The sequence below is a fragment of the Leopardus geoffroyi genome, chromosome B4, assembly GCF_018350155.1.
Source record: "Leopardus geoffroyi isolate Oge1 chromosome B4, O.geoffroyi_Oge1_pat1.0, whole genome shotgun sequence".
NCBI classification, from domain to species: domain Eukaryota; kingdom Metazoa; phylum Chordata; class Mammalia; order Carnivora; family Felidae; genus Leopardus; species Leopardus geoffroyi.
In genome coordinates, this window is record NC_059341.1 from 121353884 (window position 1) to 121381688 (window position 27805).

The 27805-nt window shown below is 35.9% G+C and overlaps 1 protein-coding gene across 1 annotated transcript; it reads left to right on the top strand.

Moving 5' to 3' along the window:
- ACTR6 (actin related protein 6) lies at positions 1–26789 on the top strand. The gene is made up of 11 exons (XM_045466367.1): positions 1–134; positions 1775–1892; positions 2377–2445; positions 4040–4163; positions 5609–5744; positions 5836–5892; positions 13919–14017; positions 14112–14190; positions 20798–20969; positions 22709–22847; positions 26084–26789. Exons 1-11 carry the CDS (start codon positions 67–69, stop codon positions 26211–26213), a joined length of 1191 nt encoding a protein of 396 aa, XP_045322323.1. The 5' UTR covers positions 1–66; the 3' UTR covers positions 26214–26789.
- The last annotated feature ends 1016 nt before the right edge of the window (positions 26790–27805 follow it).

Genomic DNA, 27805 nt, shown 5'->3' on the forward strand with positions numbered 1-27805 from the left:
GTACCGGAAAAAGAGTGAACGGAAGTGTCAGAAGGGGAAAGCGAGTGCAGTTTGGTTCACGTTAAGATGACAACCCTAGTGCTGGATAACGGAGCCTATAATGCCAAAATCGGTTACAGCCATGAAAATGTGTCGTAAGTGTTCTCTCGCTCCTTAGGACAAGACAGACCCTTAATGGTTTCACATGCTATGCTTCATTTTGGGATCACAGTAAATTGCAAATGCCCCTACGTGGCCCTAACCTGAGCCAGAGGGATGCTCTGGTTGGAGTTGGGAGACTGGGATGCTTTGAACTGGGATTTTGGCGTTAATTTAGGCTACGCGTCCCCGGAAGTGGGACATGTGTTTCCTTTCATAACAGGAAATAGCTCAGGAAAATAGGCTTCTAGAGAAGCGGTTCCTGAAGGAGGGGTGCATACACAAAATTCATGAACCCTCAGGAATCGTGGACATTTGTGTGTATGCATACTCTTGAGGACGCAATTATGGCTTTTATCGGATTCTCGATGGGTTCTGTGACCCCCAAAAAGTTTAAAAACAATGGCCTTAATAATTGGAAACATTGAAGGCTTTGTGCCTAAGTCCTTCGTAGTGCTCAATGGCTGACCTGGTTGATAGAGTCGATTTAACAGAATTACTACAATGGCAATCAAAATATTTATGTTATATATGTAGAATATATCATGTTTACAGAGGATTTCCCCCCCTTTCTCCTTTCCTTTCTTTTTTAAAGAGGACAATCAGACCGCATAGGAATATAAATTGATAACAGTCGTCTGGAAAATGTTTTGCAATGTGTATGATTGTTTTTATCCTTTGACACAGCAATTATGCTATCAGTTACCTAAGGAATAAATAGGAAGCGTTTGATAAGAGTAAATACAGCATGCTCTATATTTTAGACATTGTGTATGTAGTTAAAAAAAAGAAAGCAAGCTAAATAATAAAGAATAGAAAATTGACTACAATTATAATACAACCATAAGATTGATAACAATGCAGTTTTAAAAAATCATGTCCTCAAAGAATATTTAAACATATAGAAAAGTGACAACATAGTATTGTCCCAATACTATTGGGACATAGAATTGTCCCAATTCCCTCTCTCTCTCTCTCTGTTCCCCTCTTTCTCCACACACACATACATGTGTACACCTGTGTATGGTTGATATGACTCTAGTTTGTCTTCCTAACAAGATTGTAAGCTTATGGTGGGCAGCAACCATATTTAAAACTACTCCTACTTCTGTACCTTATAACATCTTGCTAATTGAAAATCTTTGACTTCCTAGTGACTTAATTTTAATAGCTAGAACTTTGAACCTGTAAATCTTTTACCCGAGTGGTATTAAGATTTCCACATTAAAGCCAGAATGACTTTACTTGAGCCCTGACTGTCATCTATGTGGTGGCAGGATCAGCACCCACTTAGAAGAATTTCTCTTTTTTTCTTTCTTTCTTTCTTTCTTTCTTTCTTTCTTTCTTTCTTTCTTTCTTTCTTTCTCTTTCTTTCTTTCTTTCTTTCTTTCTTTCTTTCTTTCTTTCTTTCTTTCTTTCTTTCTAGAAGAGTTTCTTAAAGAGTACTCGAGAAAGATAAAGGGTCCAGTGTAGAATGTGGTATGTATTAGAACTTAAAAAAAATTTCTTTTTAAATTATTTGTAGACAGAATGAGAAACACTGTGGATATTTTTTGCCTGCAGTGGGGTGGTTAAGTAATTGCATTTTTAGGAAGTATTTAGGGAATAATTATATTATTTGTTTCTTTGTTAATAGGGTAATTCCTAACTGTCAGTTCAGGTCAAAAACGGCACGTCTTAAAACTTTTACTGCCAACCAGATAGATGAAATAAAGGACCCTTCTGGACTCTTTTATATTCTTCCTTTTCAGAAGGTAATTCAATTATATGTAATTTCTAGCAATCTAAACCTAAATTTAAAAACAATTTTTAAATGTATAATTAAGATTTAGTATGTATGGAAATACTTTTAGATCTCAGAGAAAAGTTATTCAAAATTTATATAAGGTCTTATTATCCAAAAATTGAAATTAACTTGTCTTGTTAGCAATAAATGACCATGGCTTAGTTGCTGATTGTGGGTACTGAATTTTACTTGTTTATGTTAAAGTTAAATGAGATGAACACATTAAAATAAAAGTAAGAATGGAGTGGCATCTCCATATACTGATATGTCTTTTGAATCTTTGATGTTTGCTTGTTGTTAATTTGTAAATTTTAGAATATTTAAAAGGAGAAAAACATGCCATTATAATTGGTTTGGAGGTAACCATAAAGAGAAATTAATGGTTTATAATATATTAATGTTATTTTTAAATGTTCAAATATTTGTGATAATTTATACAAGAATTTTTTTAGGGCTACTTGGTGAATTGGGATGTTCAAAGACAAGTTTGGGATTACCTTTTTGGAAAAGAAATGTATCAGGTAACAAATTGGAGTATGTATTCAAATTTCTATTTCCATGTCTTATTCAAATGAAAAGTTACAGCATCAAAGATGTATTAACTAATGTTAATAAAAGAACCAATAAGATAGGATATGAAGCTAGTTCACTCATTAATATGACATAAATAAATCTTATTGTACATGTTCATTGTATATAACAATCATATTTTTAACTTTTAAGATTATGCATACTGTGACAATATACATGTATCTGAAAAGTAATACATGCTTGAGATTATTTATGCTAAAATCTACAGGGGGAGAGTGCATGGTATGAAGGTGAATAGAGTCAGAGTTTTTACTGAATAGTCCTGTGCTGAAGTTCCTCATACTGGCTCATGAGAACTGATTACGTGCATCTCTTCCTAACTGTGTTCAGTGTTTGGTGACTTCAGGATAGCTTGAAATCGGTCTTTGTGGCCATATTTATAACTGTGGTAAGCTCTACAAATCAGGGCGCTTTCTTTTTTTCCGGAAATCTGGTTATTGAACATTTACCAGCACACACTATAAGATGGGGTGAAGGGGGTAAGATTGCAAATGTATGGACATTATTTCATACGCATTGTCAAGCCATGGAAGAGAAGACTTCTGTGGTGAGTAATACATTTGGGGAGGATGATCAGATTTTGCTAGCAGTACGGAAGACAGATCAGAAGGAGAAAAGAATGGAGGCAGAAAGGGCATTGGGAAGGCAGTGGCATGATTTCAGGTGAAAGATGAGGCAGTATGAATAGAGAGGAAAGGTCAAGGACTAATTCTAGACCGTAAGTCAAGGATTGGAGTTGAAGAGAATTGAGGTGCCTAGCTTTAACTTTTAAACATATTTCTAGTATATATTTAAGTCACTTCATATACTGTTATTAGCTTTGATTTTTTAAAAATAAAATAAGTGCAAGTGAATAGAATTTCCATTTTGAAGTGGAATTGGAGGTTAAGAGATGGTCTGTGAAACTCAAGATTAAAATTTCACTTCACATGTCTACTATTAGATCAATTCACTATCTCATTTTTGTTTTCACAGTAAAATATTTTTGTCCACATCTGAATTGTGAATATTATGTGAGAGTTTTGTGCTTTTAATATCTATAGTGTAACTTTAGGAATAGTGAGTGAATATTCAGTTTTTAATGCTTCTGAAGAGTGTGGTAGAGAATTATCTAAACATTAAATATCCTAAAGCTTCTGGTCTTTTAACTTTGAAAACAAAATAACATCCCTAATGCTTGTAATTATACTGTTCATTACTTTTACATAGTGATCTTCAAGCAATTTGACAGTTCCATTTTATTAATGCTACCATTAAGAGAGTTAAAATTAAATAATAAAGTGCATGAATTTTGTGACCAAATTTTCTGGGTTCAAACCCTAGCTATGTCCCTCACTAGTTCCATGAAGCTTGGTAACTTATTCAACTCTTCTGTACCTCAGATTGCCCTCTGATTAAATGGAGATAGTAATAAGGCTTGTTTTCTATGATTATTTTGAGGATTTAATACATTTGTTTATATATGTAAAACAAGTATTTATAACTACAAAGTTATAAAACTTCTGGGATTTTTTTCTCTCATAGGTTGATTTTTTAGATACCAATATTATTATCACAGAACCATATTTTAACTTCACTTCAATTCAAGAATCAATGAATGAAATCCTATTTGAAGAGTATCAGTTCCAAGCAGTCTTAAGAGTAAATGGTGAGTTAAAATTTTGATTGCAATTAAGTTACAGAAATATGGAATGAATAAAGAGGAACATTCAAAATCCAAGAATACTGGGTGACATTCTTTTAGATTTGGAGGAAATAAAATATGGGATTTAAAAATTAGATGGACTCTTAGAGATTATCTAGTCAGACTTATTTTACTTCATCTTTTTACTAGTACAATATTTTCTCCCCAGTGAAGTTACTAGCAACATATTTAAAAAAAATTTTTTTTTAATGTTTATTTATTTTTGACAGAGAGACAGAGCATGAGCGGGGGAGGGGCAGAGAGAGAGGGAGACAGAATTCGAAGCAGGCTCCAGGTTCTGAGCTGTCAGCACAGAACCCAACGTGGGGCTTGAACTCACAGACTGTGAGATCATGACCTGAGCCGAAGTTGGATGCTCACCCGACTGAGCCACCCAGGAGCCCCGCAACATTTTTTTTTAAGTTTATTTATTTATTTTGAGAGAGAAAGAGTGTGCACGCATGTGAGCAGGGGAGGGGCAGAGAGAGAGGGAGAGAGAATCCCAAACAGGCTCAGCGCTGACAGCCCCGATGTGGGGCTTGATCCCACAAACCTTGAGATTATGACCTGAGCCAAAATCAAGAGTCAGAGGCTTAACTGACTGAGCCAGGCAGGCTCCCCAACATGTATATGTTTTTTAAGTAATCTCTATGCCCAATGTGGGGTTCAGACTCACAACCCCTAGGTTAGGCGTTCCATGCTCTACTGAGTAAGCCAGCTAGGGATTCCACTAGCCACATATTTTTAATTTCTAAAAGATTATTGTTTCTGTGGTAGTTATCTTTTCTGTCACTGATGTGTTTGTTATTATTATCATTCATTGAAATAATGTTAATAGCTTACTTAGCCTGACAATATGAAGAAAAACAATCTGAAAATACCATCTAGAAGTAAGTTTGTTAAAAGCTAGAATTACATTACAGGACTGTACAATGAAAGTATTGAAATATTTAACTTGCAGGTGTTGAGTCTATATGAGCGATACTATACTACGATGGTTAAGAGCACAATCTTTAAAATTTTTTTTAATGTTTATTTACTTTTGAGAGAGAGAGTGCGCGCGCGCACACACACACACACACACACACACACACACACAAGGGAGTGGGGGAGGGGCAGAGACAGATGGAGACACAGAATCCAAAGCAGACTTCAGGCTCTGAGCTGGCATCACAGTGCCTGATGCAGGGCTTGAGCTTATGAACCGTGATATCATGACCTGAGCCGAAGGCAGATGCTTAACCGACTGAGCCACCCAGGTGCCCCATGTGGATGTTGTTTTAAACTAGCATATAGAAATAAAAGAAAGTTTTTGTTTTTGTGCTTGCCTTAATTTGTTACCTTTCTTTATTGCTTTAAATTAATTATACTTTTATTTAATGCAGTTTTTTTTATCTTTTTTTTAATAGCTGGTGCTCTCAGTGCACATAGGTATTTTCGAGATAATCCTTCCGAATTATGCTGTATCATTGTAGATAGTGGATATTCCTTTACACATATAGTTCCTTACTGTAGAAGTAAAAAGAAAAAAGAAGCAATTATTCGGTGAGTTGTACTTAATTTTCATGTCTTTCATAGGATAAAACTGAATGAAAGGTGTGATAAACTGAACCAAATTTGCATTCTCCCTTTTTAGGATAAATGTGGGAGGAAAACTCCTAACCAATCATCTAAAGGAGATTATATCTTACAGGTAATACTTAGCTTGAATCCTTGGGTGGGTTGGCTGCTGGTGATGAACTTTTTAAAGTAATTTAAAATTATTTTTAAAAACATAATAAAGTAATTCTTTAACCATTAGTTGTAACTTCAGGTAACAGTTGTATACTATTGCTTTAAAAACTGTATCATATAATATAAATACAAATGATGTTCAACTTGAAAAGCTTTCTAGTAGGGTGCCTGGCTGGCTCAGTCGATGAAGCATACAACTCTTGATCTCTAGGTTGGGAGTTCAAGCTCCACATTGGATGTAGAGCTCACTAAAAAAAAAAAAAGGAAGAAAGTAAGAAAGAAAGAGAAGAAAGAAAAGCTTTCTAGCATATAAAATGCTAATGTCCACCATAGTTTGGGTATCTCCAAACTCTAGGGAGTTTAATATGTTTATAATATTTTAAAATTATAAATGTTATAAAAACTATAAATGTTATACATTATAAAACAAATTAAAAATGCATTTAAGGGAATAAGAGTTTCAAAGGAAAATAAATCTCTACCTTCCCTGTCTCTCATGTCCGTTCCATTCCACACAAAGTATCATCTTTAAACTGTATTTTTTATATTTTTAGTCTCTATGAGCCTTAGTAATATATTGATATTTCTGTTTGTGGATTAACCAGTATTAGTTGACTGCCCATCGTTAAAAGATGAGGAATTAGTGTACTTAGCCACATCCAACTCTTCTCCTGCTCCTAAATTTTATTTATGCTATTATTTTATATTTTATTTTGTTTAAAAATGTAAGTGGGATTTTTTTGTTTTGTTTTGTAAGTAGGATTCTTAAATCTCAATTTCTTGCTACATTAACTTTGGCTTGTATGACACTGTCACTTTCTCTCAGTTCTCCTCTATGTCATATGAGAAAATAAGTGAATCTGCATTTCCTTCTACCTTTCCTCCCACATTTTCCTTCTTTATTCTGTCAGATGTACCATTAGTTTTTTAAACAATTTTTTTTATTTAAAAAAAATTTTTTTTAAGTTTATTTATTTTTGACAGAGACAGAGTGCGAGCATCAGCTGGGGAGGGGCAGAGAGAGAGAGAGAGAGAGAGAGAGAGGGAGATACAGAATCTGAAGCAGGCTCCAGGCTCCAGGCTGTCAGCACAGAGCCTGATGTGGGGCTTGAACTCACACACGAACTCATGTGAGATCATGACCTGGGCCGAAGTCAGACGCTTAACCGACTGAGCCACCCAGGCGCCCCAGTTTTTTAAACAATTTTATTGAGAGATAATTCACATCCCATACAGTTCACCCATTTAAAGGGTACATTTTCAATGGGTTGTAGTATATTAGAACATTTTTAGAATGTTTTCATTACCCCCAAAAGAAACCCACACCCCCTTAGCCATCCCTCGTGGCTCTAGTACATTTGTTGTTTTTTAAATTTTTTTAAATGTTTATTTATCTTTGAGAGACAGAGCACAAGCAGGGAGGGTCAGAGAGAGAGGGAGACACAGAATCTGAAGCAGGCTCCAGTCTCCAAGCTGCCAGCACAGAGCCCATCGTGTGGCCCAAACCCACTCAACCTGCGAGACCATGACCTGAGCTGAAGTCGGAGGCTCAACCGACTGAGCCACCCAGGCGCCCCTCTAGTACATTTGTAAAAAATTTTTTATTTTTAAATAATTACAGACCCAGGAAGTTGTAGAATAGTACATTGAGCTCTGTGTACCCTTAGTAACATCTTATATAACTATTACAATATAAAAATGATGACATTGACACTGGTATAATATTGTTACCCAGACTACAGGTAATGTTAGGTGTTCAACATTTTTTACATGCATTCATGTGTGTGTATTTCCATGCAACTTTATCCCATGTATAGAGTCATGTGAACACCACCACAGTCAAGATACAGAACTATTCCATCGCTCCGAAGGAACTCCTTTGTGCTGCTAATCCTTTATATTTGCTTTCCCACCGTGTCCCTCTCCCCTGGCAATCTCTAATTTGTTTTCCATTTCTTTGGTTTTGTTGTTTCAAGAAACAGAATCCTATAGTATGTAACCTTCATAGAGTCACTTTTTTCATTAAACATAATACTATACCACTTCTTCTTAATTACTGAGATAACATTTACATATTACTGTTTACTATAGTTAACTCTTCTTGCCTTGTTTATATATTAATTCTAAAAGTGGAAGGCTCATAAGTAGCATTTACAGTGTTAAGATTATGTGAATATTATTCACTGTAGAACCAAACAGAATTGGGCTCAGTTTCAAAAGGTTTGGATATTTAGTTCCTCTATCCCATCAGATTAGAAGCAGCAAATTGGAAAGGCAGAGAAAGTTCAGGCAGATGAAGATGTTAATCAAAACCCAGACAGTATGGGGGCACCTGGGTGGCTCAGTCAGTTAAGCGGCTGACTTCAGCTCAGGTCACGATCTCGCGGTCCGTGAGTTCGAGCCCCGCGTCGGGCTCTGGGCTGATGGCTCAGAGCCTGCAGCCTGCTTCCGATTCTGTGTCTCCCTCTCTCTCTGTCCCTCCCCCGTTCATGCTCTGTCTCTCTCTGTCTCAAAAATAAATAAAACGTTAAAAAAAAAAAATTTATGGGGCGCCTGGGTGGCGCAGTCGGTTAAGCGTCTGACTTCAGCCAGGTCACGATCTCGCGGTCCGTGAGTTCGAGCCCCACGTCGGGCTCTGGGCTGATGGCTCAGAGCCTGGAACCTGTTTCCGATTCTGTGTCTCCCTCTCTCTCTGCCCCTCCCCCGTTCATGCTCTGTCTCTCTCTGTCCCAAAAATAAATAAACGTTGAAAAAAAATTAAAAAAAAAAAATTTAAAACCCAGTCTGAGTCCAGAGCCTGTGCACTTAATCATTTCTGCATGCTGAGTGGAAAAAATTCATATATTTTAAAAAGGAAGGCTGTTGATGTTCAGCTTGAAAAGAACAAGGTGGCAAAAATACTTAGAAACAGTTATGAGCCTCAGTGGCTCAGTTGGTTGAGCGTTGGACTTCAGCTCAGGTCATGATCTCACGGTTTGTGGGTTCAAGCCCCACTTAGGGCTCTGTGCTGACAGCTCAGAGCCTGGAGCCTGCTTCGGATTCTGTGTCTCCTTCTCTCTGTCCCTTCCCTGCTTGCACTCTGGCTCTCAAAAATAAATACATGTAAAAAAAAAAAAGTAAAAAATAAACAGTTATGAGAAACAATAATGGTGAAAGGAGACTTTCTCTAGATGATGAAGCATTTTAAAATTGTAATAATTAAAGTGATACTTGAATGAGAATTAAATGATAGACCAGTGAGACCAAACAGTTAATTCTGAATCAAACATGTGTTAAAAAAAAAAAAAAAAAAAGTAAGGTATACTAAAGAAAGCATCAGGGGGGCGCCTGGGTGGCTCAGTTGGTTAAGCAGCCGACTTCGGCTCAGGTCATGATCTCATGGTCCGTGAGTTCGAGCCCCGCGTCGGGCTCTGTGCTGACAGCTCAGAGCCTGGAACCTGTTTCGGATTCTGTGTCTCCCTCTCTCTGACCCTCCCCTGTTCATTCTCTGTCTCTCACTGTCTCAGAAATAAATAAACGTTAAAAAAAATTAAAAAAAAAAAAAAAGAAAAAAAAAGAAAGCATCAGAAACCATTGAAGAGGAGGTTGATTAAGAAAGGATACAGGGAAAGTTGGCTGTTTGGAGAAAAATTTTCCTTTGCTTCGTATTCTAAAGTTCAAATGGATTCAAGACATAAATATAAAAATAAAACCACAACAAGAAAATATTTAATTAAAAGAGTAAAGTTTACAAGCCTGGAATGTATAATCCAATGAATTTTTAAAAACAATATACCCAGGTAACCAGAACACAGTTCAAGGAGAATATTACCAGCATTCTCATCCCTCTTTGTCCCCTTCTAGTCTGGAAAACCACTAATTTCAAGCATTTGTAAAGAAAACAAATACAAACATAAACCTGAGAAATTTGGAATAAATGTGACACCAAATTGTTATCTTTAATATATTAAGGGCTCTTATTGATCCATAAAAAAAGCATTACCTTGGTATGAAATGGTTACTAGATGATTCTCAGAAAACAAATGTTCAGTAGCACAATCATTAGAGTTACATACAGTCACAATATATAAATGGATAATTCTCAGACATAAAAAAATGTTAAACATCTGTAGTAACTACAGATTCAGTTAAAATATTTATTGAGCATTTATTTAGGAGGTTGGGATATATGGGTTAACAATAAGAGTTCCTCTGTTTCTTTTCGAAAAAAAAATTTTTAATGTTTATTTTTGAGAGAGAGGGACAGAGTGCGAGCAGGGGAGGGTCAGAGAGAGAGGGAGACATAGAATCTGAAGCAGACTCCAGGCTCTGAGCTGTCAGTACAAGCCCGATGCAGGGCTCGAACTCGTGAGCTGTAAGATCACAACCTGAGCTGAAGTCAGATGCTTAACCGACTGAGCCACCCCGGCACCCCTAGTGTTCCTCTTTTTCATGGTACTTCCTAGTAGAGCTGCTGATCAGAGCCTAACTTGAAATATCTTTTCTGGTAAACAGTTTGGCAATATACCAAGATACTAACAGTATTTCAAATTCTGTGTTCTAGAGTGTGAATAAATAATGAGATAATCTGAGATATAGATAAAATACCTGTAGTGCTTCGATTTTGAGGTATACTTTTTCCACATCTCTAGTTGGGACAGATCTTCCAGCTGTTGATAGAACTTAGAATTGTCATAGTTTAATTACCATCTTTTCTTTTCATTGGTGCAATAGTGAGTCTTAAGGTAAAACATGGTGTATATGAAGGTAACAAAAAGCAAAAGGAAGCAATAATAATGTTTTTTACTTATTAAGTATAAGGATTATGCTAAATACTTATGTATAATTAGAATCATTTACTTCTCACAGATGTGTTGTCGGTGATCTTATTATCATGACCCCTTTTGAGTTGAAGAGATTGAGTCCCAGAGAGGTCAAGTAGCTTGGTTGCTAAGTTGTGATTCAACCAAAGTGTCTGGGGTGCCTGGCTGGCTCAGTCAGTAGAGCATGCAACTTTTGATCTTGGGGTCATGAGTTCAAGCCCCAAGTTGGCCATAGAGCCTATTTAAAAAAAACAACAACAAAACCAAAGTCCATGTTTATACACACACAAGTATCTTTCTTCTCTGACCTAAACTTCCAACACTAGGAATGCTAATAAGTACATATTCATATATCGCTCTAATAAATATCATGGGACCATAAATAACCATATTTTTAAAGAATGATAGCATAAGAAAATGTGAGATGATGTTTAGTCTAAAAAAGTAAATGTAGTATATATGTGTAGAGAAAAATATTCAAAGGAAATAACTTCACATTTTTGTTCTTTCTTTTGCATTTTTTTAATTGAAGCATAGTTCACACGTTACATTGATTTCAGGTGTACAACATAGTAATTTGACAACTCTGTGTTGTCTTACTATAAGTGTAACTACCATCTGTCACCACTACCGTTGACTATATTCTCTATGCTGTACCTTTCATGTCCGTGACTTATCCCATAACTGGAAGCCTGTACCTCCTACACCTCTTCACCTATTTTGCCCATCCCTCCACCTTCTCCCCTTTGGCAACTACCAGTTCTCTGTATTAACAGGTCAGTTTTTGCTTTGTTTGTTTTGTTCTTTAGATTACACAAAGAAGTGAAATCATGTATGATTTGTCTTTATCTGACTTATTTCATTTAGCATAAAATCATCTAAGTTTATCCATGTTGTCACAAATGGCAAGATCTCATTCTTTTTTATGACAGCTTAGTATTTCAGTGTGTGGGTGTGGGTGTACATCACATTTTCTTTATCCATTTATCAATTGGCACTAAAGTTGCTACCATATTTTGTCTATTATAAATAATGCTTCAAAAAAAGGGGTGCATATATTTTTTCAAATTAGGCTTTTTGTTTTCTTTGGGTAAATTAGTGGATCATGATATTTCTGTTTTTAACTGTAAAAAAAAAGGTTTATTTTTGAGAGCGAGAGAGAGTGAGGGAGGGACAGAGAGGGAGACAGAGGATCCAAAGTGGGCTCTGGGCTGACAGCAGAGAGCCTAATGTGGGGCTCGAACTCACAAACTGAGATCATGACCTGAACCCAAGCCAGACGCTTAACCAACTGAGCCAACCAGGTACCCCTCTATTCTTAATTTTTTGAGGACTCCATGCTATTTTCCACAGTGGCTGTACAAATTTACATTCCCACCAATAACGCTTGAGAGTTTTTCTTTTTCTATATTGTTGCCAACACCTGTTATTTTTTGTCTTTTTGATACTAGCCATTTTGACAGGTGTGAGGTGATATCTCACTGTGGTTTTGATTTGCATCTCCCTGATGAGAGTGATGTTGAGTGTCTTTTCACGTGTCTCGTGGCCTCTGCATGTTGTCTTTGGTAAAATGTCTATCCAGGTCCTCTTCCCATTTTTAATCAGATTATTTGTTTGTTTGTTTCTTTGTTCATTTTGGTGTTGAGCTATAAAATATCTTTATATATTTTGGATATTAATCCCTTATCAGATATATCATTTCAGATATATCATTTATAAATATCTTCTCCCATTCAGTAGGTTGTCTTTTCATTTTGTTAATGGTTCCTTTCACTGTGTGAAAGATTTTTATATTGGTGTACTCCCAATAGTTTTTGTTTCACTTGTTTCCTTGGCCTGAGGAGACATATCTAGAAAAATGTTGCTGAAGCCAGTGTCCAAAATATTACTGCTTGTTTTCTTTAAGGAGTTTTATGGTTTCAGATCTCACATTTAGGTCTTTAATCTATTTTGAGTTTGTTTTTGTGTATAGAGTAAGAAAGTCGCCCAGGTTCATTCTTTTGCATGTATCTCTCCAGTGTTCCCAACACCAAATGAAGAGACTATCTTTCCCCCATTATATATCCTTGCTTCCTTTGTTGTAGATTAATTGACCATATAAACATGGGTTTATTTCTGGGCTCGATGTTCTTCCATTGATCTATGTGGCTGTTTTTCTGCCAGTACCATGCTGTTCTTATTACTATAACTTTGTAGTTTATCTTCTTACATATCTTGAAGTCTGGGATTATGATACCACCCAGCTTTGTTCTTTTTCAAGATTGCTTTGGCTTTTTGGTGTCTTTTGTTGTTCCATACAAATTTTAGGATTATTTGTCCTGGTTCTCTGAAAGATACTTTGGTATTTTGATAGAGATTACATTGAATTTGTAGATTGCTTTGGGTAGTGTGGGCATTTTAATAACATTTATTGTTCTAAGCCATGAGCATGGAATATCTTTCCATTTGTTTGTGTTGTCTTCAGTTTTGGTTTTTAAAGCATCTTTGTTTTCTTCATTCAGCCTGTGTTTTCTTGGATTCACTCATCAGATATTTATTAGGCATCTACTATGTGCCAGGTACTGTGTGCTAACCCACAATACTGCTATAATCAGAAAAGAAAGTGCAAAGAGTTAAGTCATTTTAGCAAGATTCTATTCAGAATGGTTAGAGGAAAAGGTTTGCTCTCTAATTGGATAAGCCTTACCATACTTAAAGCCTTCATTTGCAATTTCTTTGTGCAAACTGGACTGATATGTGCCCTCAGAGGGGTAATGTGGAGATTATATACAACTGAAGTATAATTATTCCATAAAGTTGAAAATATCTTACACATTCAGAAATTTAATATTAAAAAAATCAATTACCCAAAGATTTAATTCCAGAAAAAATATTTTATTTTTTTATCAAAAAAAATTTTTTTAATCTTTATTTATTTTTGAGAGAGAGAGACAGAGCATAAGCAGGGGAGGCTCAGAGAGAGAGGGAGACACAGAATCCAAAGCCGTCTCCAGGCTCCAAGCTGTTGCACAAAGTCTGATGCATGGCTCAAACTCACAAACCGAGAGTTTGAGACCGGAGCTGAAGTTGGACGCTTAACCAACTGAGCCACCCAGGCGTCCCAGAAAAAATATTTTAAATGGTAATTATAAATTAGACTTACATTTTTCCATTTCAAATTTTACTGTTTTTATTTCCATTTAGGCAGCTACATGTTATGGATGAAACGCATGTGATTAATCAAGTGAAAGAAGATGTATGCTATGTGTCTCAGGATTTTTACAGAGATATGGATATTGCAAAGTATGTATAATAGTAATCTAAGAATCATAAAGTTGATTCTTGGGTAATTTTATACATAGTTAATTATTTCACGTATCTCTATTTCGTTTTCCAGGTTGAAAGGAGAAGAAAATACAGTAATGATAGACTATGTTTTGCCTGACTTCAGTACAATTAAAAAGGGCTTTTGTAAGGTAATTTAAAAAATCCTCAATGACATTTCTTGAAGTGACCACCTCAGGCAGATTTGAAAAAATCTAGTTGGGTTTGGTAGAGTCTTACAGAATTGTTGATAACTGCTTTCCTGGTGGCTTTTTCTCCAGGCACAAGTGTATAAGTGATTAATAAATATCTCATTAAAGTTATTTAGAAAAAGGACTATCAGCTGAATGATAGCACAAGGGACAAATCTGGAGATAGATAGGATCATTACCTATATTACGGTTAACCCTTTTCTATTTTCTTAAGAATTAGTTTAAATCCAGTTAGAGCTTGGTTGTTTTCCAGTTGTGAAAATTATTGACATAGCAGACATGACTGAATTTTACTTGTTTGGTCTGATATGATCAGATTGTAGTGGAAAAGGGCAAAATCCAGTGCACTTTCAAAGTGTTGAGCAGCAGTTTATCTTGGATGTCAAAATAATTTCTCCTTATCTTTGATCTGTTCAGGTAAACTATCAGTTCTATGTTTGGGTAAATGTGAAGTTTGCCCTTTTAGCTGGCTTGATGGAAGACTGTTGGGAAGTTAAAAATCTTTGGTCAGAAATGTAAGCGTATTTCTACAAGGAAACATTTATGGTATCATTCACTGCAGTATACTTTAAAAGAGTGAAAGATAGGGAAAAGCCCAAATATCCGCTAATGGAGGAGAATAAATAAATTTTGACATGTTCATAAAATAAGCAATAGTGAAAATGAAATAGAGCTACATGATAATCATGGATAAATCTCACAAACATGTTTCTGTCTAAAACATGATGTCTTTGGGGCGCCTGGGTGGCGCAGTCGGTTAAGTGGCCGACTTTGGCCAGGTCACGATCTCGCGGTCCGTGGGTTCGAGCCCCGCGTTGGGCTCTGGGCTGATGGCTCAGAGCCTGGAGCCTGTTTCCGATTCTGTGTCTCCCTCTCTCTCTGCCCCTCCCCCGTTCATGCTCTGTCTCTCTCTGTCCCAAAAATAAATAAACGTTGAAAAAAAAAAAATTTAAAAGACAGGGGGTGGGGGAGGGCGGCTCCTGGGTGGCTCAGTCGGTTAAGCCTCTGACTCTTGGTTTTGGCTCAGGTCATGACCTGCAGTTCGTGAGTTTGAGCCCCACATTGGGCTCTGCGCTGACAGTGCATAACCTGCTTAGGGTCTCCTCTCTTCCCCTCCCCTGCTCGTTCTGTCTCTCTATAAATGAATAAACTTAAAAAAAAATTTAAAAAAAGGGGGGAGTGATAATGTATAAAGTTGTATCAAACTAATTCATGAATACATGGGTTTTATACTTCTTTTAATTATTTATACTTTTTTATATGTCTAAAATTATATATATATATATATATATATATTTTTTTTTTTTTTTTTTTAACCATACTATTGAAGTGAAATACAAGTCAGAATTCTGAGAAGGCTACCCAAAGCCTCATAAAATTGAGGTCATCCTGTAATGTTCTTAGAAACAGATCCTTGTGGAAGGTCGTAGGTTGGCTTTTAGAAGTGGGTGTTGGAACAAATTATGAGATCAAGTTGTTTGTTCATGAACTGGAAGCCCAAGTTGTACTTTATTTACGAGACAATGAAAACTGCAAATATATAGACAACACCATCTTCATATATTATTACTCATTAAAATACTCCAGTTATATAAAGCACCTTACGGATAATTTAAAGCACTTTGTAGAGTTAATGGTAGTAAAGTCATCTATATTTCTGCAGGTATGGACCCTGAGTAAAGACTCAGTGATTCCCAATTTCTCCAATCCTGACTGATTGTTGGAATCACCCAGGGCACTTGAAAAATAATCTATATCCATGTTCTTAGTTCCTGTCCCTGGAAATGCTTAGTGTTTAAGTTTGATAACTTAACCTTACAAAAATCTCTTCCAGATAATTGTACCATCAACTAAGTCTATAAATTTTTTTCTTTTTTTAAATGTATTCTCTCCTGCCCTGCAAATGACACCCTATCAGTTTACTAGACATTATCTGCTAAATGCCACCGATTTTCTCCTTGCCAGATTTTAAGCCCTGTTTACTCAAACCTGCATCTTATATAGTTAGCCAATAGAGATGTTATTCCTTGAATTGACCATTGTTTTACTCATTGTCTTTGGAGAAAAAAGGCAGAAGGTACATAATATTGTTTGCAGCTCTTTTTTTTTTTTATGTTTATTTATTTTGAGAGAGAGAGAGTGAGCACAGGGGAGGGGCAGAGGGAGAAGGAGAGAGAGAGAGAATCCCAAGCAGGCTCTGCACTCTCAGCAAGGAGTCCGATGTGGGGCTTGAACTCAGGAACCATGAGATCATGACCTGAGCGAAAATCAAGAGTCAGATGCTTAACTGACTGAGCCACCCAGGCATCCCTGCAGCTCTTTTATTGGCCTTTGGTTTTGTGAACAATATCTGGTCATAGGCTAAGCTTAATTAACTCAGTATAGACTCCTTCTTAACTTGTGGACTTTAATATCAATTGAGTAGACAGAGTCAGTTGGCCTCAACTTTTGCTAGATGATAGAGTGTTACATTGAATTTTTACTTCAAAAATAATGGTTTAATCTTTACTTTGTCAATGTTAAAATTTGTAATTTATTCACAATATAGTTGACCCTTGAACAGCTGACACCCCCCTGCCCCCATGCAGTTGAAATCTGCGTATACCTTGACCCGTCCCCTTTCCCCCAAAAAACTTAACTACTACTAGCCTACTGATGACTAGAAGCCTTACTGATAACATAAAGTTGATTAACACATATTGTATGCTGTATGCATTATATACTACATTCTTATAATAAAGTAAGCTAGAAAAAAGAAAAAGTTATTAAGAAAATCATAAAGAAGAGAAAATACATTTACAGTAACGTACTGTAAAAAAAATCTGCATATAAGTGAACCCATGCAGTTCAAACTGATGTTCAGAGGCGACCTGTACATGTTAAATCATGTGCATATTTGGAAAAAAAGACCTAAAAATAACAAAATACAAACAAAAAAATTATGTATATGTATCTCTTAATAATTTTAAGATTTATTTTTTATTTTTTTTATTTAACCACTAGGCACTCCAATAATTTGAAGATTTAGAAACAATTTTATTTCGTATGTGTTAGAATTAATTCTAAAGTGTATTGATTCTAGTACTTGGTTAACTTCATTGTTGCCTGATATGTAACAACTTTGATGAGAGCTGATATATGTTTATATTTTTTAATTTTTTATTTATTTGCTTTTATATATGTTTATGAAATTAGAAAAATAATAACTACATGAAATGAAAAAATTATAATTATTTGAGAACCCTTATACTCAGAGTATTGTTAAAACTATTCAAGAATATATTTAGGGGTGCTGGGGTGGCTCAGCCTGTTTAATGTCTGACTCCTGACTTAAGCTCAGGTCATGATCCCAGCGTTGTGTGATCGAGCCCCACACCTGGCTCCACACTGGGCATCAAGCCTGCTTGGGATTCCCTGTTTCTCTGCCCCTCTGCCTGCTCGTGCTCTCATGCTTTCTCTCTCTACAAGAAAAAAAAAAAAAAGAGGGGTGCCTGGGTGGCTCAGTCAGTTGAGCATCCGACTTCGGCCCAGGTCATGATCTCGCGGTTTGTGAGTTTGAGCCCTGTGTCGGGCTCTGTGCTGACAGCTCAGAGCCTGGAGCCCGTTTCAGATTTTGTGTCCCCCTCTCTCTCTGCCCCACCCCTGCTTGTGCTGTGTCTCGTCTTTCAAAAATGAATCAACATAAAAAAAATTTTTTTTAAAATAAAAAATAAAGAAAAAATAAAGAAAAAAAGAGTATTTTTGAGTGCTTGGAAAAAGGTACAACCTCCATTTTCTAGTACTTAATGATAGTAACAATAACAGTAATAGGCTCTGTGATATTTTTACTGATTACAACTGATACAAATTGCAATTTTCTTATCAGAAAGAGGATGCCTAATAGGGTAAAATGGACTTAAGTTGAGAAAATCAGGTTCATAATGATTATGGTAACACCTTGTGCAGAGCCATTGTAATTTAAACTGATCATTTCTTTTACAATATCAGAACAAAATTTATGAGACTGTGTGGTAATCATGGCCTACATTGACTAAAATAGCAACTCTTCTAAATTCCTTCATTTGTCTATGTCCTAAAAAATCTTTTTGGAGTTGTACTCTTAAAACAGAAACTACTTGTAGTTCCAGATTACGTATTAATGATCAATGGCTTTAGAGCCAACAGTCAACAAGGCTATCTAGTTCTGGCTCTTTCCCCTAGTTTAGATATTTGATCCTGGGATAGTCACATGATCCTCTTTTGTAAAATCTTGGTAATGGACTACATAATCTCTAATGTTTTGTCACTTGAATTTCTCCCAAGTTTACATCCGTTCCAGATTATTTTGAGTGTTGAAAAAATGAGTTATATCCTTTAAACCCAAGCCAGTATCACTTTTAAGTGAATTTATAAGTTAATAAATTTATAGGAAATATTTTTTATTTCTGCCTGAGAAGGAAGAATACTATGAAGGAATAACACTTTTTTCTTTTGCTACTGTAATAGTTGTTTATTGGGTTAAAAGTGGTTTGCAGTTTTCCTTGTTCTACCTAGAGTATTATGAAAATTACGTAATTTTGGATATTCTTATTTAAGAATAATGTTTTTAGCTTGGAATTTCCAATGATAGAATTTAGAATTATATCCAGGTTAAGAGAGGCAATGTAGTGGAAGGAATATATTGTATGTACTGATTATATTAAAGGATGTATAATGTTCTTTAAATACATTAGTCTTTAGTAATTTTTTTAATGTTTATTTAGTTTTGAGAAAGAAAGAGACAGAGCACGAGTAGGGGAAGGACAGAGAGTGAGAGAGATACAGAATCCGAAGCAGGCTCCAGGCTCTGAGCTGTCAGCACAGAGCCTGTTGCGGGGCTCAAACTCATGAACCAGGAGGTCATGACCCGAGCCAAAGTCAGATGCTTAACCAACTGAGCCACCCAGGTCCCCTAGTCTTTAGTAATTATTAATATTTTTATATATTTGACGTATTTTATACTTATATAAAGGATTGGGTTATACTCTGTTCCAGAAGGAAAGTTGCATATATAATTGCAAATGAATGTCTATAACTGAATCTAGAAGAACTGATGATATTAAAAAAAAATTTTTTTTAATGTTTATTTTTTGAGAGAGAGGGAGAGAAAGAGAAGGAGAGGGGCAGAGAGAGAGGAGACACAGAATCTGAAGCAGGCTCCGGGCTCCGAGCTGTCAACAGGGCTCAAACTCATGAACTTTGAGATCATGACCTGAGCCAAAATCATATGCTTAACCAACTGTGCCACCCAGATGCCCAAGCTGATGATTCCTAGTAAAATTGGAAAGGACCACTATTTTAATGGTATAGAATGTGGTAGAAGATTATTTAAAAAAAAAAAAAAAAAAAAAAAGATTAGTTTTTTCTAGTCTCTTCAGGAACACATCTCAGCAGTAAATAACAAGAAAATTTCATTGATAAAGTCCATGGATTTCAAAACTTATTTTTGAAGATTGAATAAATAAATTTAAATATTTAATTTTTTTTATACAAGGGAAAGGAGAAATCCTACTGAACAGAGCCACAAGGTCCAATAAACATGTGAAATAGGAGAGTAGAGGCTCCTTGCTGGCTCAGTTGGTAGAACATACAACTCGATCTCAGGGTCCTGAGTTCAAATGTCATGTTGAGCATAGAGCTTACTTAAAAATAAATAAATAAATAAATAAATAAATAAATAAATAAATAAATAAATAAAAGAGAGTCAAGGTAGGTAGTGATAGAAACATAAGACAGTAAATGGTTTAAAAAATTTTTTTTAAGTGTTTATTTATTTTTGAGAGAGAGAGAGAGAGAACAAGTGGGGGAGGAGCAGAGAAAGAGGGAGACACAGAATCTGAAGCAGGTTCTAGGCTCCAAGCTGTCAGCACAGAGCCTGACATGGGGCTCGAACCCATGAACCATGAGATCATGGCCTGAGCTGAAGTCGGACTCCCAACCGACTGAGCCACCCAAGACGCTCCAGAAAATGTTTTTTCAAATGTTTATTTATTTTGACAGAAACAGCATAAGTGAGGGAGCGGCAGAGAAAGAGGGAGAGAGAGAATCCCAAGCAGGCTCCATGCCATCAGTGCAGAGACTGATGCGGAGCTTGATCCCGTTAACCATGAGATGATGACCTGAGCCAAAATCAAGAGTCCAACACTCAACTGACTGAGCCACCCAGGCACCTCTAGACTTAGTAAATGTTTTTTAGAGTATCTTCTTTGTTCTCTAGAAACTGAAATTGGTCTATTATTATAGGTAGGAAATAAGGTCCCCTCTCCTCTTTTCTCCTTTTCTTTCTTTCTGTTTTAAAATGTGTGGAATAATTTAGCCAGATCATCTTTTGGGGAACAACTACAGTAGAGTCAGCAATTATTTCTTCGTGTAGATTAGGCAACAGAGAAGGCCACATTTTTCTAACTTTTGAGAATCCTGAAACTTCTGAGAATATGATTAATATGTTAAAATAGCATGTTACTAAATGTTATTAGTCATAAGAACTAGAAAATGTAGCTTAAACTTTTTTATCTTATTTTTCTTTAAGCCAAGGGAAGAGATGGTGTTAAGTGGAAAATATAAATCTGGGGAACAAATTCTTCGTCTGGCCAATGAGAGATTTGCTGTTCCAGAAATACTCTTTAATCCTTCTGATATAGGCATTCAAGAAATGGGTATTCCAGAAGCTATTGTCTATTCAATTCAGAACTTACCTGAAGGTACATGAATAATTAAAGTATTGAGACGTAATGATATTTCTAAAAAAATCGTAAGCTCTGTGAGCCATAGAGAAATCATCTGAGCTTTCTAAGTAATTTTGGGCAAATGGCTCAGTTGGTTAAGTGACCGACTTTGGCTCAGGTCATGATCTCACGGTCTGGTCCGTGGGTCTGAGCCCTGCATCAGGTTCCATGCTGACAGCTCAGAGCCTGGAGCCTGCTTTAGATTCTGCATCTCCTTTGCTCTCTGTCCCTCCCCCACTTGCACTCTGTCTCTCTCTCTCAAAAGTAAATAAACATTAAAAAAAAAAAAAACCTTGAAGAAATTAATCTCTCCATGACTATTAAGTTGCCATGTCCATTTTAAAAAAGTTTTAATTTAACTCATATTTATTTACAGAGAATCAAAATTTATAATTTAACAAAGCTATAGTTTCTAGCTATTGATGGGATTGGATTCTTCTAGTTTTATTTGCAATAATATACAGGAAGTTAACTTTTTTTAGTGTTTATTTATTTATTAGAGAGAGAGCGGGGGCGGAGGCAGAGAGAGAGGTAGTGAGAGAATCCCAAGAAAGCTCCACGCTGTCAGTGCAGAGCACAGCATGGGACTCGAACTCACGAGCTGTGAGATAATAACCTGAGCTGAAATCAAGAGTCAGATGCTTAACCTACTGAGCCACCCAGGCATCCCTACAGGAAGTTAACTTTAATGAAGCTGAAGTATGGTGCTTTTCAGTGATGTGTGAGTTCTCCTGAAGCAAGCTTCACCTACATAATTTTCTAGAGTTTTAGAGAGTACTTTTATATCTTCCAAGTGTCTTCCTAGATTGGAACAAATCTAGCACTTGCAATGTCCTTTCCTCCCATTTAAAAAAAAGAGAGAAGAAAATCACATAATGCTATCACCGTAGTATAATTATTTCACAACTGTTTCTGTGTTGTCTCATTAATTTCACATTTTATACAAGGTTGCAGTTATTGGTATACAGTATTTTATACCATACTGCTTTAATGTCATGAGGCTCAGTGTCAATATAAGGGAACTCCGCCCCTGTTTGTGAACAGAAGCTTTGGGTATGGTGGCTGGTATTTATTAATTGACTCCTCATAGATTTCCCCATGATGATTAGTAGACTTTTAATACCAGCTAACAATGTGGCACTTAATGTTTGCCAGTATGTAACTTCAATGAGTGTAGAACAAAAGATGCTTTATATTATGGATTATGGGTATTTTTCACTATCAAATGTAAATAATTATGTCTGTCTCAATGAGATAACATGGAAATTTGGGCTTCCAAGTTAAAATGTCTTGAAGGCCCTCCATGTTAGCCTTACACTAGCTTACAATCTCAACTTACGGAAAGACCTCCTCCATTTTAGGGAAGAAGTATAATTATCAACTGTCTGCTTCTAGAATGTTACCCATTTATGTGTAGCTTATATGTGTATGTAACAAGTAGTTAGTAGTTCAACTCCTTCACCTTAGCCTTTCTTTTAAAGATCTGTGAGGTCATATTTCATTCTGTTTGATGTGTCAATTTCTGTAAATTTTAACCTCATTATGAAATCTCATAAATAATTCTTATGGTTATTAAAAAAGTATATAGTTTCCAAACCAGTTACTATAACTGATGGCTTTTACTTAAACCCTCATATTCGTCTTTCCAGAAAGATAAGTAAACAGATTTTCTGATGCCTTTTTTTCTTCTTCTTTTTTTTCCCCCCCTCTTAAAGAAATGCAGCCGCATTTTTTTAAGAACATTGTTTTGACAGGAGGAAATTCCCTTTTCCCGGGATTTAGAGATCGGGTTTACTCAGAAGTTCGATGTCTCACTCCAACAGATTATGATGTTTCAGTTGTGCTGCCTGAAAAGTAAGTGTTGGCTGATAGATAAAACATGGAAGTCATTTTGTAGGTAAAATGGTCAATAGGCAGACTTGAGTTTAAGCCTGGTTCTGGCAGGTTTATTTCACTTTTGGAATCCTCATTTTCCCTTTCTCAAAAATTGAATTAATAAACCTGACATTTCAGTGGACTAAATGGGATGAAGTATGTAAAGTGCCAGCCATAAGGGTTGGTACATAATGGGTGCTCAATTAATATAAGATAGTATCCATATAGTAAATCAATCCTCATTCCTAAGAGATTTTTACCGGCAAAGCAATCAGGTTATAATCTGATTTTTTTATCTAAGATGTGTCATTTCTTGACAGTTTCTATCAAGAATAATAGAAATGTAAGAACTAACCATGAAGATAAATTATGTCAATTTGTAAGTTGTTTTGGAAACCATTGTTAAAAATGGTTTCCCCTGCTATCCAAAAGTAGAACATTCCTTTGAAACCTTTTGTAAGTCAAATGGTCTAAAATGAAGAAGCAATTACTATTAACTTATATAGAAAAATTTTGAGCATTTGCAGACCCAAAGAATAATTTCTCTTAGGCTTTTCTGATACCTTAGGACACATCTTGCTAACGGATATGCAAAATAAATGGAGGTAATGCATAGATGCTCACGGACGCAGTTCACAGCTATAGCAGCTCAATGCTGAGATGACGCGTGTAGCTCCTGGGGAGAGGCTTAGTGGTGCCACTCTTGCTGCTTAGGTGTGTGCCGCCTCTGTAATGGCTCGCTGCAAAATGAATGCTGTTTTGCTTTTTGCCTTTATTTGGAAAAGCAAAAATCCTTTTCAGTTAGCAAAAAGAGGTACTAATGTAGTCTCTTGTAAAAGTGAAGTGGCATAATGCAAACTTTTGAAAAATGGGATACCTGTATTTTAGTAAACTTTTATGTTTAAGTAGCCTTTTTTTTTTTTAAAGTTTATTTTGAGATAGAGCATGCAAGAGGGGCAGAGAGAGAGGAAGAGACAAAGAACCCCAGGCAGGCTCTGTACTGTCAGCACATGGTCAGTGTGGAGCCCAATGAAGGGTTGGAACTCACATACTGGGAAGTCATGACCTGAGCTGAAATCAGAAGTTGGAGACTTAACCGACTGGAGTCACCGACATGCCACAATGGTCATTTTTTTTTTTTTTTTGATTCAGAAATCTTTTATATCTACCCACTATCCCGTTTTATGAGAAAAACAGGTATCATTACACTTTTGTGGAGAAAAAAAATAAGGTATAATTTTAGAACCTTAAGAAAGCTTATAGGGGTGCCTGGATGGCACCAGTTGAGCGTCCGACTTCAGCTCAGTTCATGATATTGTGGTTCGTGAGTTTGAGCCCCACATCAGGCTCTCTGCTGTGGCTCTCTGCAGAGGCCACTTTGGATCCTCTGTCCCCCTTTTTCTCTGCCCTTTCCCCACTCCATCTCTTTATCTCAAAAATAAAAAACATTAAAAAAAAGGCTTATAAGTCCTCCTGTTCAATGTTTTTAGTTTGTAAATAAAGAAATAAGGGCTCGTGATTTGGCAGAGGCTTTACAGTAAGTTAATAGCAGTGGCCAGGCTAAAACCTAGTTCTCTTTATCTTGAGTCAGGAGCAAATACATGTCTCTTACCAAATATATGTCTAAATAACGCCCTCTCCCCACTCTCCCAGTCTTAAGTGGCAGAGTTAGAAATAAGACCCCATATACCTGACTCTTAATTTAAAAAAAGTTTTTTTTAATGTTTATTTTTTGAGAGACAAATAGAGACAGAGTGTGAGCAGGGGAGGAGCAGAGAGGGAGACACAGAATCAGAAATGGGCTGTCAGCACAGAGCCTGACACAGGGCTCAAACTCATGAACTGTGAGATCATGACCTGAGCCGAAGTTGGATACTTAGCCAACTGAGCCACCCAGGCTTAATTTTAGAGTCTTGTTTTAAAGGAAAATAGAATTTTTCTAAATCAATAGCAGTTACTAGAAGGCCCTTGTCTGCTCACTTAATTTATCGCTATCAGATTAAAGAGTAAACAATTGCTGGATATTGTAATGATTATCAGCATAATGTCCATATACTTTGCATACTGGATTTTCATCCTGTTTATTTATTTTATTATTATTTTTTCCACCATGTCTCTTTATTTCCCACACTTTTATTTTGTTTTGTTTTGTTTGCCCCACATGCTTTTTATCCTGCATATTAAATGGAAGTCATCACACATTACATGCCAAGGGATCCACAGAAAGAGTTTTCATTCTTTTATTCATCAAGTCTTGATTGCATATCTGTTTTACATATACATATATAAATGTTACATGTATGGAATACAATAAGGAAAACATTTATTAGCTTTTCACCATTTTTCAGATTTTAAACTGAATTGGGGGAGAGGAACATTAGAAACAGAATTGAGTCATAACATAAGGTATATAACCTTGGTTAGAAATAAAACCAAACTGGATGTTTTATTTATTTATTTATTTATTTATTTATTTAATTTTTTTTAAATGTTTATTCATTTTTGACAGACAGAGAGAGACAGAGAACAAGTGGGAGGGAGGGTGGAGGAGATTGGGCAGAGAGAGGGAGACACAGAATCTGAAGCAGGCTCTAGGCTCTGAGCTGTCAGCACAGAGCCTGACGCTGGGCTTGAACTCACAAACCAAACTGGATGTTTTATATGTCCCAATTTTACTTAATGTCTTTGTCCTACCATGTAACTGTGTATCATGCGCTGTGTTTCCTAAATGTTTCATTTATTAGAAGAAAGCATAGCAGCAAAAGCACTGAAAGCACTGAAAACCTCTCTGAGCCTCATTTTCCAAATCTGTAAAATGTTATAATATGTTGTTTCATGGGTTGCTGTGCAAATTAGTGAGGTGACATATCTTTGCCACATACAGAATTTAGATTCAGTTATGACAGTGTTTTTCAAACTTTTATGCATTTTTGATCTTTTGCTTATAATCTTGTTTTTTTAGAGAGGGTCCATAAATTCAGGGTACAAGTTAAAAAAAAAAAAAAAGAAAGAAACCACTTAGTTGTACTAGTGACCAAGGTTCTTTTCTTTAATAGTTTGCCTTATTCCTATGAAGCGTATGCTTTATTTTTACACTTTGTTTTCTGTTAAATCAGGTTGGGTAGAGATAGCCACGTTTTAGCTACTAATGAATGTTTTCTGCATTTCAGTTCTGTAAAATCATCTGGGTTCATTTATTTTAACTTTATTTTTAGCCCTATTACTTATGCCTGGGAAGGTGGAAAATTGATATCAGAGAATGATGATTTTGAAGATATGGTAGTAACAAGAGAAGATTATGAAGAAAATGGACATAGCGTCTGTGAAGAGAAATTTGATATTTAAGAAACATTCTGAATTAAAGTTTTGAATGGCTGTGATCGAAAGGTTTAATTTCAGTGTTCTTTTTAAAGTAGGTTAAGGATCTGTGTTACCTTTCATCCTAAGATTAGATCTTAAACTTATGTGAATACTTTGATCCTCGGCTAATTTTCAAAGGTTGCTTAGCTAAGTTATTACAGTAAACTGTATCTCAGCTCATGTTTTCATTTAAGAGTTAGACTACCATAACAGTGCTTACACTATTCCTGAGACTAGGTTATCTTTCATTAGAAGAGTAAATGCATTTTGAATTTAATTCTTTATAGCCAAGAGCGCAAACATAACTGCCTCACTGGTCAGTTTTCCTTGGAAAGCTGTTTTGTGTTACTATGAATAGGGAGGGATTGGCTAAAATGTTTTCTGGCTGATATGATTTCTCTTTTAGAACTAAGTAGTTTATATAAAAATTGCCATTTTTATTCATACATACTAAAGTTGGGAAGACTAATCTTATTTGTGTTTAACATTTGGTTTTTATTTAGAATAAATTGGAAAGGGTGGAAACTAAAGCCAATGTATTAAAGTGTTTTTTGATCAGTATTATGTTGGCAGAAATGTATTATTTCACTCACAAAAATACTGTACCATTTTTAGGATGAAAAGAAATTGGAAGTTAACTTAGGGTTGGTCAAAAACTCTTGAGACAAATGTTAGTGAGTGTTTTGTTTTAAAAACTTTATATAGAGGCACACTTACACACAAAAAACCTCTTGTATAATCCACAGTAAGCATATTAAGGTGTTAAAAGCTACAGATTTCCAATTTAAGGAAACAGGTGGCAATGACATTAATGAATGGATCAGGTAGGCTTTGCTTGCAAACAGGAGAAACTCATTTGGGCTATCCTAAGCAAAACAAAATTTATCAGTGGGACAAAGGGGAGCTTATCAAATCTAAAGAAAAATGACCAGCAGCCTTAGGAAGGATGAAAACCAGGATAACCTTAGGAATGTAGGTTACAGAAACTGAGTGAGAGACAATCCTTTTAGAGCCCTGCCATCAAAATATCTCAGCTTCTCTATTTTCTATCTTATATAGTTATGCTCATGAATCAAATTCCTACCAGTTTCTTTATCCTGGTTAGTATCATGTACCTATCCCATGGCTTCAGGGACTTTGACAGTACTACTAAGATAGCATAGAGTAAAAGAAGGTAGTTTCCCAAAGGAAAATTAAGATGAAGAGACAGATGCTGATCAGAGTGAAAGAGCTGTTAATTACAATTTTATTTGGATCATGTTGGGTTAGGGCCTGGTCAGTCCTTCCTAGACTTAGGCTGGTTATCATTACAGAGTTGCAAGTAGAGGGTTTGTGTGATACCCAGTTATGAGCATATAATCTGAATAGTGTAGCAAGAAGATACTGATAGCATAAAATAAATTTTTGCAGCCATACAGTGTAACTGTTAGATGTAACTTCAAGATGATGTGGTGGGAGGTAAAAAAAAAAAAAAAAAAGGCAAATCCCCATTTATAGGGCTTTCCTTGACTTGTCAGGACTTCATGTTGGACAGGCAGAATACTTATCATCATTGACCAGGTGTTTTTCCTGTGAGG